This window comes from Falco peregrinus, chromosome 16 (genome assembly GCF_023634155.1).
Source record: "Falco peregrinus isolate bFalPer1 chromosome 16, bFalPer1.pri, whole genome shotgun sequence".
NCBI lineage: Eukaryota > Metazoa > Chordata > Aves > Falconiformes > Falconidae > Falco > Falco peregrinus.
In genome coordinates this window covers 3,645,414-3,660,495 of record NC_073736.1, presented here as the reverse complement: position 1 = coordinate 3,660,495, position 15,082 = coordinate 3,645,414, and the positions used below count along the sequence as shown (strand labels likewise).

At 61.3% G+C, this 15,082-nt stretch overlaps 1 protein-coding gene across 1 annotated transcript in view; it reads right to left on the bottom strand.

The window, feature by feature from the left end:
* Positions 1-14,862, bottom strand: part of GRM4 (glutamate metabotropic receptor 4) — a 53,680-nt gene extending 38,818 nt beyond the window's left edge. Inside the window, 3 exon segments of the mRNA XM_055819970.1 lie at positions 5,397-5,496; positions 5,498-6,180; positions 14,643-14,862. Coding sequence (XP_055675945.1) covers positions 5,397-5,496; positions 5,498-5,916 — 519 coding nt within the window. The 5' untranslated portion in view covers positions 5,917-6,180; positions 14,643-14,862.
* Positions 14,863-15,082: the final 220 nt, after the last annotated feature.

Sequence of the window (15,082 nt, the reverse complement as noted above, 5' to 3'; positions counted from 1 at the left end):
GGCCATCGCGTGGCCAGAGCCTCACACACCAGTTGGGAGCATCCCCATGAGAAGGGGCTCCTGCACCGACCCCCCCACACCAGGAGCAGGGTCAGAGGCAGCTAATTCCCTAACCACACTTATTAATTTCATGCGTATCTTCTGCAAACCTCTGGTTCACCGACAAGATGGAATTGATTTAATTAGAATTTCCATCATCGAGCCATTTGGACAGCAGCTTTTAATTAGGGAGAGCGTAAAGCACCGCAGGGGCTGGAGGAGCGAGGGGGCTGAGTGGGGATGGTCAGACTTTGTCATCGGAACAGAATGAGCTGCAGCCCCTGTGCCACTGCCCCTTCCCCGGGGCTGCAGGATCAGGCCCAGTGCCAAGACAGGGTCCAGCAGCCCTCAGCATCTCCTTGGAGAGCAATAAAGCTCCCGCATCCCACAGACCCTGGGCTGCTTACCAGCTCTCCGTGCCTCACTTTCCCCAGCTGAAAACGTAGGGTGGGGGTGGGGGTGGGCTGCTCCTAACGCACAGGGCAGGCAGATCGCTCAGGGACCACGGCACACCGCCACAAGACAGAGCTGATACCAGATTCCTCCGTTTCCCAGCGCCGGTGCCACCAGGATGAAGCCACTCCTGAGAGGACATAGCTCAGGGTAGGGAGCACAGACTCCCCGACCTGCCCGCTCCTTTGTCGTGACCTGTTCAACCGAGCATCTAAATCAGGCAGCTCCAGCGCCGGGGCTGACACCAGCCACGCACGGGCTGCTCGGTCTCCTTCAATAAATCTGGCTCTTGTCAAAAAATAAAGCACCGGGAAGCACGGCAGCTGCGGGAGGCTCTCCCGGCCAGCCCTGGCACCGGCTGATGCCGAAAGGAGACAGCTCAGCTGGGGGTGCTGGCGGCAGATGGAAAACCAGTGATGAGAAAGAAAACTTTTTCTTAATTGCCCACAGACCAGGCTTCCTGCACTGGGGAGGCAGCTCCAGTGGATAACGCCGGTGCTGCCAAAGGGTGGTTGCATCCCTTTTTCCAAAACAAACCCCAGCTCCCATCCCAAGCATGGGGTGCAGACAGCCATGGATGCTGCCCTTCGGGATGCTCCTGGCTGAAAGTGCGGTCCCCCTGCCTTCAGCCTCCCGCTCCTCCTCGCCCAGCCCAGGGACACAGCTTGGGGCTGCGGGGCCAGGGCAGCTTGGGGGAGCCAGGCAGCTGCAATTTGTTTTAATAAACCCAGTGAAGAACAAGGAAATGAAGTGGCAGGAGCGGGTGATTAATCAGAGTCCCCCAGCCGATTTCCACCTTCCTGGCTTCATGAAGGTTATTTACCCACTAAGTGGGGAAGCGTGGTGCTGAATGCAGCAGCCCTCCCATCCCACTGCCCCCAAAGCCTTGGGGCATCCCCCGTTGCAGGGAGCAGACACAAACCTGGGGGGCTCAGCACCAGGGGTCTAATCCAGCTCTGCACACACACATACACACACCCCCAGCTGCAGCAACCCAGCCCCAGGCAGCAAAACCTCATGTGCCTGCAGGTGCTGAGCACTCCTGGCTCCCGCCACACACACGACTGGCATCGTCCTCCGTTAGGTGAATTATTCATGCTGTACAATACCCCTGTGCTAAAAAGAGCTGCTGCACTCACTGCCACAAAGAAAACAAGCACCTCAAAGTGTCCGGCGTGTGCTGAGTCCTTCCCCTGGCCAAGGATGCTCCTCACCCCAGCTGAGCACTTAGGCTTCATCACGTCCCAGCTCTTTCTGGGTGGGGTTGAAAAATGCAACCCCAGACCCCGACGCAGCTTTTTGGGGATCATATTTGCAGGGGACAGACCTGGTTCCTTTTACACCAGCATCACCGTGGTGGTTCAGGAGAAAGTACGTAGAGCTGGGGCTGGAAAGCTAGCAGAAAGGGGTGGGAAGGAGCTGGAGCATGCCAGAAAGCTCTTGCAGTGACGCCAGAGAGATGCTATCGCAAGGAGCCGAGACCAGGGATTTGGGGGAAGGTTTTTTCTGCAAGCAGAGCTACGAGGAGAGATGGAGCCAGCTTGGACAGAGGATGCCGCATCTGCAAGTTGTTCCACTGATGTACAGCTTTAATTAGGCAGTGGCATCTAAAAGGACACGTTACGTATTTATGTAGCACAGGAGCAACAAAAACCCTGGCAGGGAGGGGCAAGGCTCACCGCCAGTGGGCTGCATGGGAAGGGAGCAGGGAGAGATGCGTGGGAGGGGAGCGTGGGATGGGGCGAGGGACCACGGAGGGGGACAGCATCATCCTGGGGCAGGAACAACCACCTCTGCCATGCATACGGCCGGAGGTAAAGGGGCTGCTCCAGGCTCCTGGGGACAAGTTGGGGGGGCTGCTGTCACCTGCAGGGTGGGATGCAGACCTGCAGTGACCCACCTACTGCTGCTGGAGCGGGGTGAGGGGACCCATCGCTGAAATGTGGGTGACCAAAGGGAGGGGACGGCTCCTGCTTGCATCCCCACGGGTGCAGGGGTGCGAGCGCACACCCAGGGACGGGTTGGGGGGGATGCTGTTTGCTCCTTGCCTGGTTGGACTTTCCAATTGATTTTGTGTCTGGATGTGCTACAACCCTCCCAGAGAACCACTTCAGCAATTAAAAAAAAAAATCAAAGTACTTGGAGGGCACTTGAAACGCCACCCTGCTTCCCCCCCACCAGCTGCCCACGGGGAGGGGGCACCGACCCCCAGCCAGGGCAGGCATTCCAGTGCTCCCCCCAGCATCGGGAGCAGGTTGCACCAGTTTGGCTCCCAGCACTTCCCATCAGCGTCCCCTCGCCAGGGAACACGGAGGGAGATGTGAGCAGTACTCGGAGGGGGATGTGAGCAGTACTCGGAGGTGAGCAGTACTCGGAGCATTACTCGGAGGGGGATGTGAGCAATACTCGGAGGGGGATGTGAGCAGTACTCGGAGCATTACTCGGAGGGGGATGTGAGCAATACTCGGAGGGGGATGTGAGCAGTACTCGGAGGGGGATGTGAGCAGTACTCGGAGCAGTACTCGGAGGGGGATGTGAGCAGTACTCACCTTGTGCCAGGAGGCCACAGCAGGAGCCAGAGCTCCAGTGAGCATCATTCCCCAGGGAACGGGCAAAGGCAACTGCCTGTGCAGCGACACCCGGGAAGGCAAATGCTTTGCTGAACCTCAGAGTGGAGTCACCCGTGCTTAAAGGTCAGCAGCAGCGTGAAATGGAAGTTGCCTTATTTTCATTTTAAGCATGTCCCTGCCATAAACCCACTATTTGAATAACAAAGAGCAGCAGCAGCTCTCAGGTCATGGCAGGGGGGAAGAGACCCCGGAATCCCCGAGCCCCTGCTGCTGCAGCATTGTGGCTGGGCCCAGCAAGGTGAGGTGAGACCACACATCCCATGGGAATGATGTCCGTGCTCTGGGAACGGCCGGGGGTGAGCCCACCTGCATGCACACCCCATCCCCCAGAGATTCGCTGCTGTCTAGGAATGGTTGAGGTCACCCTGCATCCCCCTACCCGGGGGGATTGAAGTCTCCATCCTCTACCTGCCTGTCCATCGACTTGCATTTCCACACTGTCACGCTGGGCTGAGATCAACTCTGGGTTTTAAAGTTGCTGGGGACCCCCAGGGCTCTGGACGTGCCCTCACCGAGCCACCAGCGGCACTGGTGCCTGGCTGCAAGGCTGCGGCGTGGGTGCATTTGAGCTCAGCGACATCCTCCCTGCACAGGTCACAGCTGCTTTGCCCAGGGAGCAAAACTGGATGAGAAGGGGGGAAAAAAAACATCATAATCTAGAAAGGATGTAGGTATCCCTATATCCCCACTCCTCCAACTGTCAGTCTCCTTCCTCCTTTCCCGCTGCCTGTCGCCTCCCTCCTCCTCTCCCAAGCAAGCATTCAATCTTTTTTGTCTCGGCAAATAGCTTTTAAGTTCCTCCCGCTCCCTCTAATTTATATTATTTTAATTATTGAATAGCCTTCTCACTCGTCGCCTGGAACATTAACACATTTTAAAAAAAGGGACCCAGAAAAATCAAACTCCATCAGCGATCTGGTTTTTCCGTCTTCGCTAACAGCTTCCAGCCCTCCCAAGAGGGCACCCAGAGCTCTCAGTGTACTGGGCTGGCGGAGGACGAAGGTAAGAAAAAAGGGGAAAACGGCCCCGATCCTGCAGAACCGAGAGGTTCCGGGGTGCTGGGAGGGGTGGAAGAGGTGGGACCCCACTCCGGGGGCAGCACGGGGCTCCCACCGCTGCTGGGTGTGCAGAGTATTTATATTTCTCCCTGCCGTTTGCTGCAGAGGGGACTCTTGTTCAAACACTCTCTAGCCCAGGGATGTTGATGCAGATAAATAAATGCACAGCGAGGGGAGAGTAATTATGAACTCCTCGGCTTTCCTGCGGCTGGTAGGGAGAGCCGGGGGGAGCCCGTGTCCCACCGCAGCCCTGAGCCCCCTGTTCCCCCCCACACAGCCGGGCCAGTGGCACAGCACAAGTGTCCCCAGCCTGGCCCATGTCCCCTGGGCCGGAGCACGGAGCGGTCACAGCCGCCCTCGCAGCCCATCAGCAAGAGCCGCCTCCATCCCAGCAGTGGACGTGGCAACCCTGCAGCTCCCCAGCCGTTTGGCTCAGGCGTGACCTTACGTTTTGGGGGTATAACCCGCCCCCCCTTATCGAGCCACCCCCCATAACCTGTGTCAGGGGGACCTATACTGAAACACCCCCAACTCTCAGCTGTTGCAGGCAGCTGAGACAGTCTATAGGTGACAGCCACAGCAGGGAGGTGCCCGGCACCTTTTATGTGACTTTTTACACACAGGGTGCTGAACACGATGGGCAGGGGGCCCCCGGGCTGACCCTCCCAGTGACACTGCTCCCACAGATTGTCCAAGCCCCCTCAAGTACCAGCCAGGAAGGGGGGCCAGGGCTGCACCCCAGAAATCCTCGGCACCCCCTCCAGCCTCAGAAGTTTTTAAGATCTACCACAACCAAGCCCTGAGCAACCCAGTCTGAGCCCAGAGATGGTCCTGGTGGGCACAGGCAGTGGGATGAGCCCCCCACAGTCCTTCCAGCCTGCGTTATCCCAGCCCACACTCACACTCAGCCCACCTCCCCATCCATCCCCTGCCAGGCGACTGCCCTCCCACAGCCCCGCTGGCACCAGGAGCATCAGCATCCCCCCTCGCCACAAAACCAGAGGAGAAGAGAGAAAAATCCTCCTGCTAAAAGTGTCACCACTGGAGGAGAATGGATGAAGGGATCCCAGGGAACACAGCGGAGGCAGGAGAAGGGTTTTAAAGACACCAGCTCCTCCCTACCCTCAGCCGTGGAAGAGGCATGCGTGGAGAAACACTGCAAAAACACTCGCGGTGTTTCTGCCGGGCGGTTCTTTTTACCCTTGCCAAACCCTACCTTGAAGAGCCGCAGGATGTTGGCCACCATGATGGAGACGGAGCTGCCCGAGGCACCGATGACACCAACCACGCGCTCTGGTTTGGTGATGATGGGGGGGGCCGCCGTTGACACAGCGCACCTCGGTGCTGTCCTTCTCGATAAGGGCTTGCACGAAGGTCAGCGACTGCTCCAGGGCGTGCGTGTCCCGTGAGCACGTGTCCAGGATGCGGGCGCCCAGGGTGATGTTGGGGAGCAGATCGGGGTCGTTGTTGATGCGGTCCAGGGCGAAGAGCATGGCCTCCAGGCGATGGATGCCCTTCTCCTTCTTCAGCTCCCCGCAGGCTTTTCCCTCCACGCCCCGGCCGTGCACGGGGAAGAGCCCCCCGAGCGTGATGTCCCCGTCGATGCGGATGGAGTTCATGTGTGGGTAGCCCTGGCCCTTGGGCTTGGCGGCACCCCCGGGCGCCCACCCCCAGCTCCAGGCACTCAGGAGGAGGCAGAAGGACAGACGCTCCATGCAAAAATAACCCCCGCTCATCGCCAAAGCCGTGATGGGGCAGAGCTCGCAGCCCAAATCCCGGCAGCGGTCAGGGAGCCAGGCTGGCGCGGGCGGGCAGCATGGTTCCCGGTGGGCTCCCGCTCGCGGCACCGTCAGCAGCTCCCACTGGTGATGCCAGCCCCCAGGGAGCAGCGGGCAGCCGGGCTGCAGGAGGGTGCCACGGTCTGCATGGCTATGCCAGGGAGAGGAGGTGGCAGCCGAGATGTGAGCCCAAGCAAAGCTTCGAATCCTTCCTCCGGAGCCCTTAAGAGGGAGGGGGGAACAGGAGGGAGAGAGAAAATTAAGCAGGAGCATGAAGAGGACATCAGCTATTCCGTGCTTTCATCAGGGATGCTGGCAGAAATTAGCACTGGGGGTTACTGCAAAACACAGATTTGGGATTCACTTGATTTTTGATTCATGCCAGCAGCTTTGGCTCAGCCCAGACTGCATCTGGGCAGGGGGTTGGTGCAGGGGCCCCCGGCTCACTCTGCCCAAAGGAGCAGGGCCAGGTCAGTGGCCAGCTCAGGGCTGGAGTGACACCCTGGGACCCCATCCCATCCCACCCCCTCTTCAGGGAGCTGCCAGGGCGGGACAGGCTCCTAGACAGTGCTCAGAGGGGGGCAAACCCCACATGCACCCACAGCCCTGGTCCCTTGCCTGCCCTAGAGCATCCTTCCTGCCCCAGGACACAGCCAGGCACAGGAGCGAAGCAGCCGCTTTAAAGCCAAGATTGATTTAGACCCCAAGATGATGTGGGGAGAAATCTGAGAAATCTGCTCTCTAAACACCCCCTCTACTGAGTGGAGCACCCCCTGCTGCACCCACCTGCCCCTTCCTTGTCCCCATCAACGGCCCTGCCAGACATGAGCTCCTGCCCCCAGCAAAGCCAGCCAAGACTGAAGATCTTCCCAAGCCTCCTCCCAGGTCTGCCAGGCTCATGCCCTTGGTGGGGGTCAGAGCCACGTGCATCCCCCATCCCCTGCACCACCGAGCCCAAAGCAAGGAGGTGCCGAAGGACCTGGGGCTGTTTCCTAACAGCTTTTTCAACCGCCTGCCATGAGTCCCCACGTCTCGAGCGCCGCACTGCAAACCAAGCGGGCTCGGAGCTGATTTCTATCTTAAGCAAGAGCCGACACATCCAGGCACTGCCGAAAGCCAGCGTCACGGATCTGAATCGCTACCCTAAGCATTGCTGCTCCTGCTGCTCTTCCTTCAGGCCACTGATTTCCGAACCAGCAGCTGCTTCCTCGCAAGCATCCGCTATCGACAGCTTCCAGCAGCAAATATCGATGGTACCGAGGTCTCGCCCGAGCCACGTGGGGAGTTTGGCTATCTGGCTGCCCTAGGCAAGCACCCTGAGGGTCCACCCAAACTGAAAATGGCAAGATGGATGGTCAGCTGTGTGCCGAGGGCATTGAGCTGCTCCTCGGACCCCGAGCTGGGTGCCCACGGGGCGGGAAGGAAGGAGCAAATGGTCCCTGGGAAAACTGGGAGTAAAACCGGGAGCGGTGGCTGAGCGATGCGTGCAGGCTGTGCCCATGGACACCCGCTGCATCCTGACCCACATCCCAACACCTCCCCGAGGGCCACAGGGATTCAGCAGCCCTGGCACCAAGTGCAGCCGATGGGGAGCATTTCGACATCATCAGCGGCTCTTTTTGGAGAGGCAGCAATAGAAGAGCAGCCAGGCACCCTTGGGTCCCGATTAACCTTCACAGGGTGAGATTTAGTCCTTTCACCAGATGGAAAAAACCCACCTGCTCCTACTAACTGCCATGCCACCCCAGCACACCGGTGCACGCACCCTGTCTTGGAGTTGCTGGCTCCTCCAGAGCCAGTGCTGGAGCTGGCAGAGAGGGCTCAGCCCAGCCCAGCCCCTCCACCCCACACCCTCTTGGCAGCCTCCTGCTTGCAGCTGCGGGGCAGCCTGGGGGGGTCTTACCTCTCACCACCCTCCCGCAGCCCCCTGTGCCCTCACCTTGTCTCCTTTGCTTTCACCACAGACCCCCTGAGTAGCCACAGGGTGCTGCCACGGTCTTGGCCCTGAGATCACAGGCAGGACAGCCCTTCATCCCCCTCCCCACGCTGCGGAGCTGCCCCTGCCCAAGCAGCATAGCCCCCTGCCTCAGTTTCCCCTCTGGGGGAAGGCTCTCCCTTGCAGCCCATCCCTGCTGTCTCCAAGCAGCCGCTGACGGATGCTGCGATGGCAGCGCATGATTAATGCAAAGCTCCAAAAAGCAGAGGAGAGCGGAGCAGGCAAATGCATTCCCCAAGCAGGACAGACTGCAACGGCGAGACCGAAGAAAGAGCTTAAATTAATCTCAGCTCGAGCACAGAGCCTGGCATCCAAGCCCACACCTGCCGGGCCGGATCCTCAGCCAGCCCCGAGGGGTGCTGCCCGCCAGGGCCGGCTGTGCCGAGCCCCGTTACACCATGGAGCCCCGTTACACCACGGAGGAGGTTCTGCTCCGCAGCCGCCCCAGCCAGGAGGGCCCTTGCCTCAACTCACCTCCATAAATTATGCACATCCCTGTCCGTCGGAGCCACTTGAAGGCCCATCTCCAAAGCGTTTCTGACAGCCGGGGCTTTTAAGCAACCAGAATTACCCAGTGCCAAGCTCTTTGCTCTGAAAGGCAGGAGCTTGGGAGTGCTGCAGCACAGCACCCACCCCAGCCTGCCCTGCCGCCAGGAGAGCTCCCACCAGCACGGCCCCGCTCCCACTGGGATCAAGGACAGGGATCAACCCTCCACATCGTCCCGTCTCCTTTGCAAGAACCATCCCATGCAGCAGCAGCGGGAGCAGAGAGGGGGAAAGCGGCTCCTGCCACAGCCTGGAAGCGGGTCAAGCTCTGCCCATGGGGAGGGAGCAGATGATGGGAAGACCCAGAGGTGCGCCAACACCACAGCCAGCCCCTCCCCCGCCCCCCCCAGCCCCGCATCAGCTGAAATCAGGTCATTTCTTACACCCTCACCCCTGGAGTTGCGACATTTCAGCCCGTTGGAGAAGGTGCGATGGTCACCACGTGGACCTGCTCCCAGGAAAATCCTGCGAGCCCCCAGCAGCTCCCGCAGAGCCAGCAGTGCCCTCAGAGCCCACAGCCTCTCCCTTTCTTCTTTTAAGCTTTTTCCTCTCTGTTCTCTCCCCTTTGTGCCTCCTTTGATCATATAATCTGAACGAACTGAAGGTAAAAATATCACGGCAGGCAAGAAGAAAGCGCAAATAATGGGAAGGGGAGGGGGGAGCTGGTTTGAATCCTTCGCTGAATCATTAGGGGAGATGCAGCCTGAGTTACCCGATAAGCCTGTGCTGCCAATGGCCTGAGCACTCACCGGGAAGGGGCAGGAGATGAGCGTCCCCTTCCCACTGTCACCCTCCACCTGCCTTGAGCATCCCCACGGTCACACACGAGCCGCTGCTCCCCACAGACCCCAAACCTTGGTCCCACCCGTGCCAGGGATGCACCCAGCCCTGGGGGGCTGGCCGGAGGGGTGGGCAGCGCGTGGGGCTGGGCGAGCCAGCAGGAGCCCTTACAGCTCAAGGACAAGAAGGAGGGAAAGCCATCCTTCTTCCGAGGTGTGAGACCAGCCTCTGCATCCGCAGGGAGCCCGGCTCCTGCACCTCCCCAGAGCAGCCAGCCCTCCTCCCATGAGGCTGGTGCTGCACATCTGGAGGGAGATGCACATCTGGAGGGAGACACCTGCCTACAGCAGGTGCTCGTGGAGCAGGGAACAGCCTTACCCACGTGCTACAGGCAACGAGGGGACACAGCCACCCTCCTGCCCCATCCATGGGAGCACCACCACCCCAGGGGAAGATATATTTGCAGATTTGCAATAAGTCAGGTGCAGGTACCGAGGGTGGCAATAAAGGGGGTGGGATAAACGCCCAGTGTGGCACTTATCACTGCACCAAAGGAAGGAGCAATGCTGCTTCCTCCCACTCCCCGCAAGCACATCGTCGGTGAGGAATGAGCCTTTCTGTCACCCTCATCCCGGCTGTGCCACAGCCAGATCCGCAGTCTGGAGAGCAGTGCAAGGACTAATCAAACCCAGCGGATCTCCAGAACCCAGGCAAGGGTCATTGCCTGGCCCGAGCCAGACCAATCTGAGGAGCACCAGGAGCTGCAGATGCGGGTGCTGGGGCTGCTGCTGCCCTGGGATGGGCAGAGCCAAGGGGGCCAGGGGCAGTGCTCAGCACCGGGCTGCACCCCTGCCCTGCGGGTCCCCAGCACCCCAGGACACAGGGCCGGTCCTGCATGGTGGCATCCTGCTCCCCTCTAGTGGTGGCCATGCCACTGAGCCACGGGCCAGCACCAGCATCACCATCCACGAAGGTCCCTGGATGGGGCAGGGTGAGGGCTCAGCTGGGCAGGACAAATCCAGCGCTGATTAAAAATTCTCCTGCACCCCACAAAGCTCGTGCTGTGAACCCATCTCCAGTGCCTGGCGGAAGGACTGGCCATCCCGGGCTTCACCTCTGCAGCTCCTTCCCACAGCTCCTCCTGTGCATCCCTGCAAGCGCCGCACCAGTCAGGGCTGCAGAGAAACATCATCCGGGCTCACCATGTCCCACAGAGCCCAGAGGTGACCACAGCCACCAGACACACAGCCCCGGAGCTGGGCAGCCCATCCCGCCAGGGCGATCTGCATCCCAAGGCTCTGCAGCCAAGGCAAGTGCTTGCAGCTGCTCCATGGGGCTGGTGCACCTCCAGGAGGGGCAGCTGGAGCCCCCCCCTCCACGCATCGCCTGGGTTTTGTGTGCAAGATTTCCCTTCCCCAGCTTGGTGCTGCTGCAGCCCCAGGAAAAAACAGCCCAGAGTGTCCCCCAAATCACACCGACCAACCCCAAGAGCCTGGGGCCAGAGGAGACTTGGCCCATGACAGCGGCACAGCACAGAGGGTCTCTTTGCTGGAGCCCCCCAGACCTGCCCCGTGACACAGGGATTTTGCGGCAGTGAAAAAGCTCCTTTAGGGGTTAAATAAATAAGGAAGGGAACGGCCCATTTCTCTCCCTCGCTCCACGCCCTGCAGGACTCCCAGTCAAAACCAAGTCATTTTGCTGCCATTAGCTCCATGGAGCCCACGCCACTGCAGGCAGGCGAGTTCACATCTCGTGTGCCATCAACCAGAGCGCCGGCTAAGCGCTAACCACCATGGCTTCGTCACCGCTGGCAGTGGGCAAAGCACAGAGGCGTGTTAATTCAGATCCCAGCCAGGGCTTATCCTGAGCATCCCACCCCGCCGCCAGCAGACCCTGCTCCCACGGATCTTAGAGCAGGATGGGGCTCCTCCAGCTGTACAAGACCTGTTGGCTCCCAGTTCAGAACCTGGGCACTCACTGGTTTTGTGCTGAGCCCACCCAGTTGCATCAGGGCTTATTAAACCAGGCAAAGGCTTAGCTGGTGACACAATCCAGGAGACGCAGGAATAAGCAGCGAAGAGGCTGTGCCCAGCACTCACCTGCGTGACTCCATCCCTGGCTGCCAAGGAGCCAACCACCCATCAGCCCACCACCGAGGAGACCTCCCCAGCCCAGCCCCAGCACGGGAAGGGCTGTGCCAGCTTCTGCCACACTGGCTGCCGCAAGCTCGCCAGCATCTTTTTGAAAATCAAGGCCATTTCTTTCCCCACCTGCTATTCCTTCAGTAAGCGGGGCCAGCCGGCATGCAGCACAATATCCCAATTAGCGCACGCTCACTCTTCCCCACTTGCAAGCGATTACAGGGAAGTTCGTTTTGGCTCCTGGTTTTTTTAATCACAAAAGCTCCATTAAGTATAGCAGAATTTAGACATAGAGGAAGGGGACAACAGGTTAAGTTCTCTCTTGACAGGCAAAACCTTAAGTATTCAGGTCAAGTACCCCGGTGTTCGCTCGGAGGAAAAGCAAGGCCACGGCTCGGCAGGCAGCGGCGAGCAGAGACCCCGGGTTTTAACATCAAAACCCACCCGACGTGCTCCAAGATGCAGCATCCCCCAGAAACGCCTCAATCGATGCACGAACAGATATCGCAACGCTTGCATAAGCCCAAGCCCAGTGCCAGGGTGCCGACTCAACCCCTCTGCAACCGCGTCCCGCCAGCGCCCGGCTCACAGCCCCGCAGCGGGCAAAGCCGGGTATCACCACCCTCTTCACTGCCACAGAGCATCCCCTGAAGGATGCTGAAGTCCGAAGAAAAATGCTCCCACTGAGCACGGATCAGACCTAGGACATATTTATCATGAGATATATATATATATCTCCTTAACTGCAGCCAAGCTCTCTCCTTCCCTCTCCCTCCCCACTGCCAAGCAGGCCAGGACTAATCCCTCATTTTGAAGGATCGGATGGCACAGCGAGGGGAAGGCGAGCAGGATCCGGCCGCGGAACAAGCGGAGATCGCAGCGGCTCACCTTGCGGGAGGTGGCGCGGGGTCTCCGCCGGCAGCCAGCACACGGAGCTCCAGCCAGGAGAGGCTGGAGGGAGGGAAGGAGCCGGCGCTCATCCCTGCTTCTGCCACGTGCAGCAAAATCCCGCAATTAATTTTTGATCACCTTCTGCAAATTGGGACGGCACTGGCTCAGAGCAAGAGCTGACTGTCGGTCCCCAGTGGTGCCCGTGACACCGCGTGGTGCTTCTGCTCCCCATCACACCTACACCCCGAGACCGTGGTCTGGCAGCACCATCCCCTGCCCATACCCAGCCTGGGAAAGCCCCGGGGGGGGGCAGAGACGCCCATCCTGAGCTGGGCTTGGTGCAGGGCTATCCACAGCACCAGGGCACAGGGAACCGGCCCACCCTGCTGAGGAAACTCCTCCATTAGACGTGAAGCCGGAGAGGATGATACAGTGCCCGCAGCGGGCACAAAGCCGGGGAGGGCAGCAGGAGCGGGTTCGCGTATGTCATAATTAGGACCTGCCACATCTTCAAGCCGTTGCCTTTCTGGGAAGAGCTGGAAGGGGGTGGCTGAGCTGACAAATCCATCCTCCTCCTGCCTGATGCCAAAGTTGAAGCACGTGACACTTTTTCAGGGAGCGGGCACGCTCCTCTGCAGGGTGATGCTGGCCCCTGGGATGGGGGGCCGGGCCACGGCTGCGTCCGAGCTTCAGTTCCCACTGTAAAATCCCCTTGAAGCTCCCCCTCCGCTGCTCCAACACCCCAGAGTGCAGCTCAGCACCACCCGCTCAGCACCTGCTGCCCTCCCCAAAACAGGCTTGCCTGTGCCCCCGCAGCCTGGGGCAGCTGGAACCTGCTGTGCCCGTGGGGACCCATCCCCCTTGCAAAGGCAGACCACCATCGGACCACCATCACCCTGGTCCCCAGCACTGCATCCCCCCGGCTCAGCCAGGCTGGTCAAAAGCAGCCAGGATCTCTGCACATCCCATCGGACCGCGGCTCGGTGCGGAGGTGGCAGGTCACAGGGAGGAGGGTCTCCCCCCCCCCCCCAGCCTGTATCTTGCCCAGCACATCCCCCCGCACCCCCTGCCCACTGCCCTGGTGCGGATAAATCCCTGCTTACAGGGAGCAGAGGGAGGGAAGGAAAAGCGCTTTGCTTTTTTTTCTTTTGGCAGTTCTCTTGGCATTTCCCCGAGCTCCTCGCTGCATTCAACAGATCGGCTCAGGTCTCTCCCTCCCCAGGCCCTGCCGTGGGCCAGCGGCCAGCGCCGGTGAGCATCTCCGGTCACCCCAGCCCTGCTTCGGTCACCCCAGCCCCCCCCCCCCCAAGCCCCCAGCCACAGGTCACCCGGTAGCAGCGATGGCAATGACTCACTCCGCAGCCTCTCCGTCGCAGCCGCCACCGAAGGCAGCGGGCATCCCCCCCGCAAAAGCCAAAGCAGCCCCCAGAAAAAGAAGCCGGCTGGCAGAGCACGGCAAACTCATCACACCGGGGGGAGGAGGAGGAGGAGGAGGAGGAGGAAGGTGGCGGGGCTGTTCCCAGGCAGGTGGTGGGAGAGTTGTGTGGATCTTTCCCACGGCTGCCAACTTCCCCAGCGGCTCCCGGAGCCAGGCAGATCGGCTCTGCCAGAGCGCTCCGGAGAGGAAAACAGACCTGGGAGCGTGTCTGCACCCAGAGCGGGGCTCCCAGCTCCCAACCCGGGATGCCTCCGTGGGGTCGCTCCAGCTCTGGGGAAGGGTCTCCCCCCCCCCCAAGCTCCATGGGGCAGCCCCTTCCCCGCTGAGCTGGGCAAAGCAGCGGCTGCTTCTCCCCCTGCCCTGCCCTGCGGCGGGCTCTGCGGGCCCTGCCCGCTGCGGCGAGGGGGGGGCAGCCACCCGCCTGCGGCTCGGCCACAGCCCCCAGCCCCAGCCCCCCCACAGCCCCCTCCCCGCAGCCCACACGGGGGCGACGGGTACCTCTGGGGACAAAGGTGACAGGCTTATTGACTGGGGCAAGGAGGGGTCCCCCTGTGCCCCCCACGGCGGGGATGCTGCGGGGTGAGGGGCAGTGCTCCGCAGCCCCACAACTAGGAATAATGGGATGAGGGGGGAACCGGGGAGCTGCCGGAGGGGGGGACACAGACTGGGGCTGGAGGCGGCTCCCTGCTGTGGAGGGGGCTCCCTGCTGCAGCCCCCGCTGTCGCAGCCCCCCCTAAAAACAAAAACAAAACAAACAAACAAAAAAAAAAAAGGAAAGGCGGAAAATCTGCTGGAGCGTTGCTGGGGTGGGGGGAGGAGGGGGCACCCCAGCCCCTCGGGAGGGTTGGGGGTCCCGGGCGTCCCGGGGATGCTCCGCCCGCCCCGCACTTACCCGCGGGCAGCGCGAAGTTGGCGGCGCCGCCGACCCCGTCTCCGCCCGCGGCCGCTGCCCGGTGCCGCGATCCGCCCCCGGCCCCGGCGGGGCGCCGGCAGCCCGGGGGGGCCCTGCGGCATGCGGCGGGGGCAGCCCGGCCCCCCCAGCCCCGGCCCGGCCCGGGGAGCCGAGCGAGCCGCAGCCGGGCGGGACCCGCCGCGCTCCGCGCACCGCAGCCGCGCCGAGGAGGAGGAGGAGGAGGAGGAGGAGGAGGAGGAGGAGGAGAAGGAGGAGGAAGAGGAGGAGGAGGAGGGCTGGGGCCGGGGAAGTTTTGCATGAAGAGGCGCTGGGAAGCCCGCCGCCGGCTTTGCCAGCCTTTTAAAGCACTAGCGCACCGCGGGGGACCCCGCGGCCGCCCCCGGCTGCCCCCCGGCTCCCGGGAGGGGGGGGCACGGCTG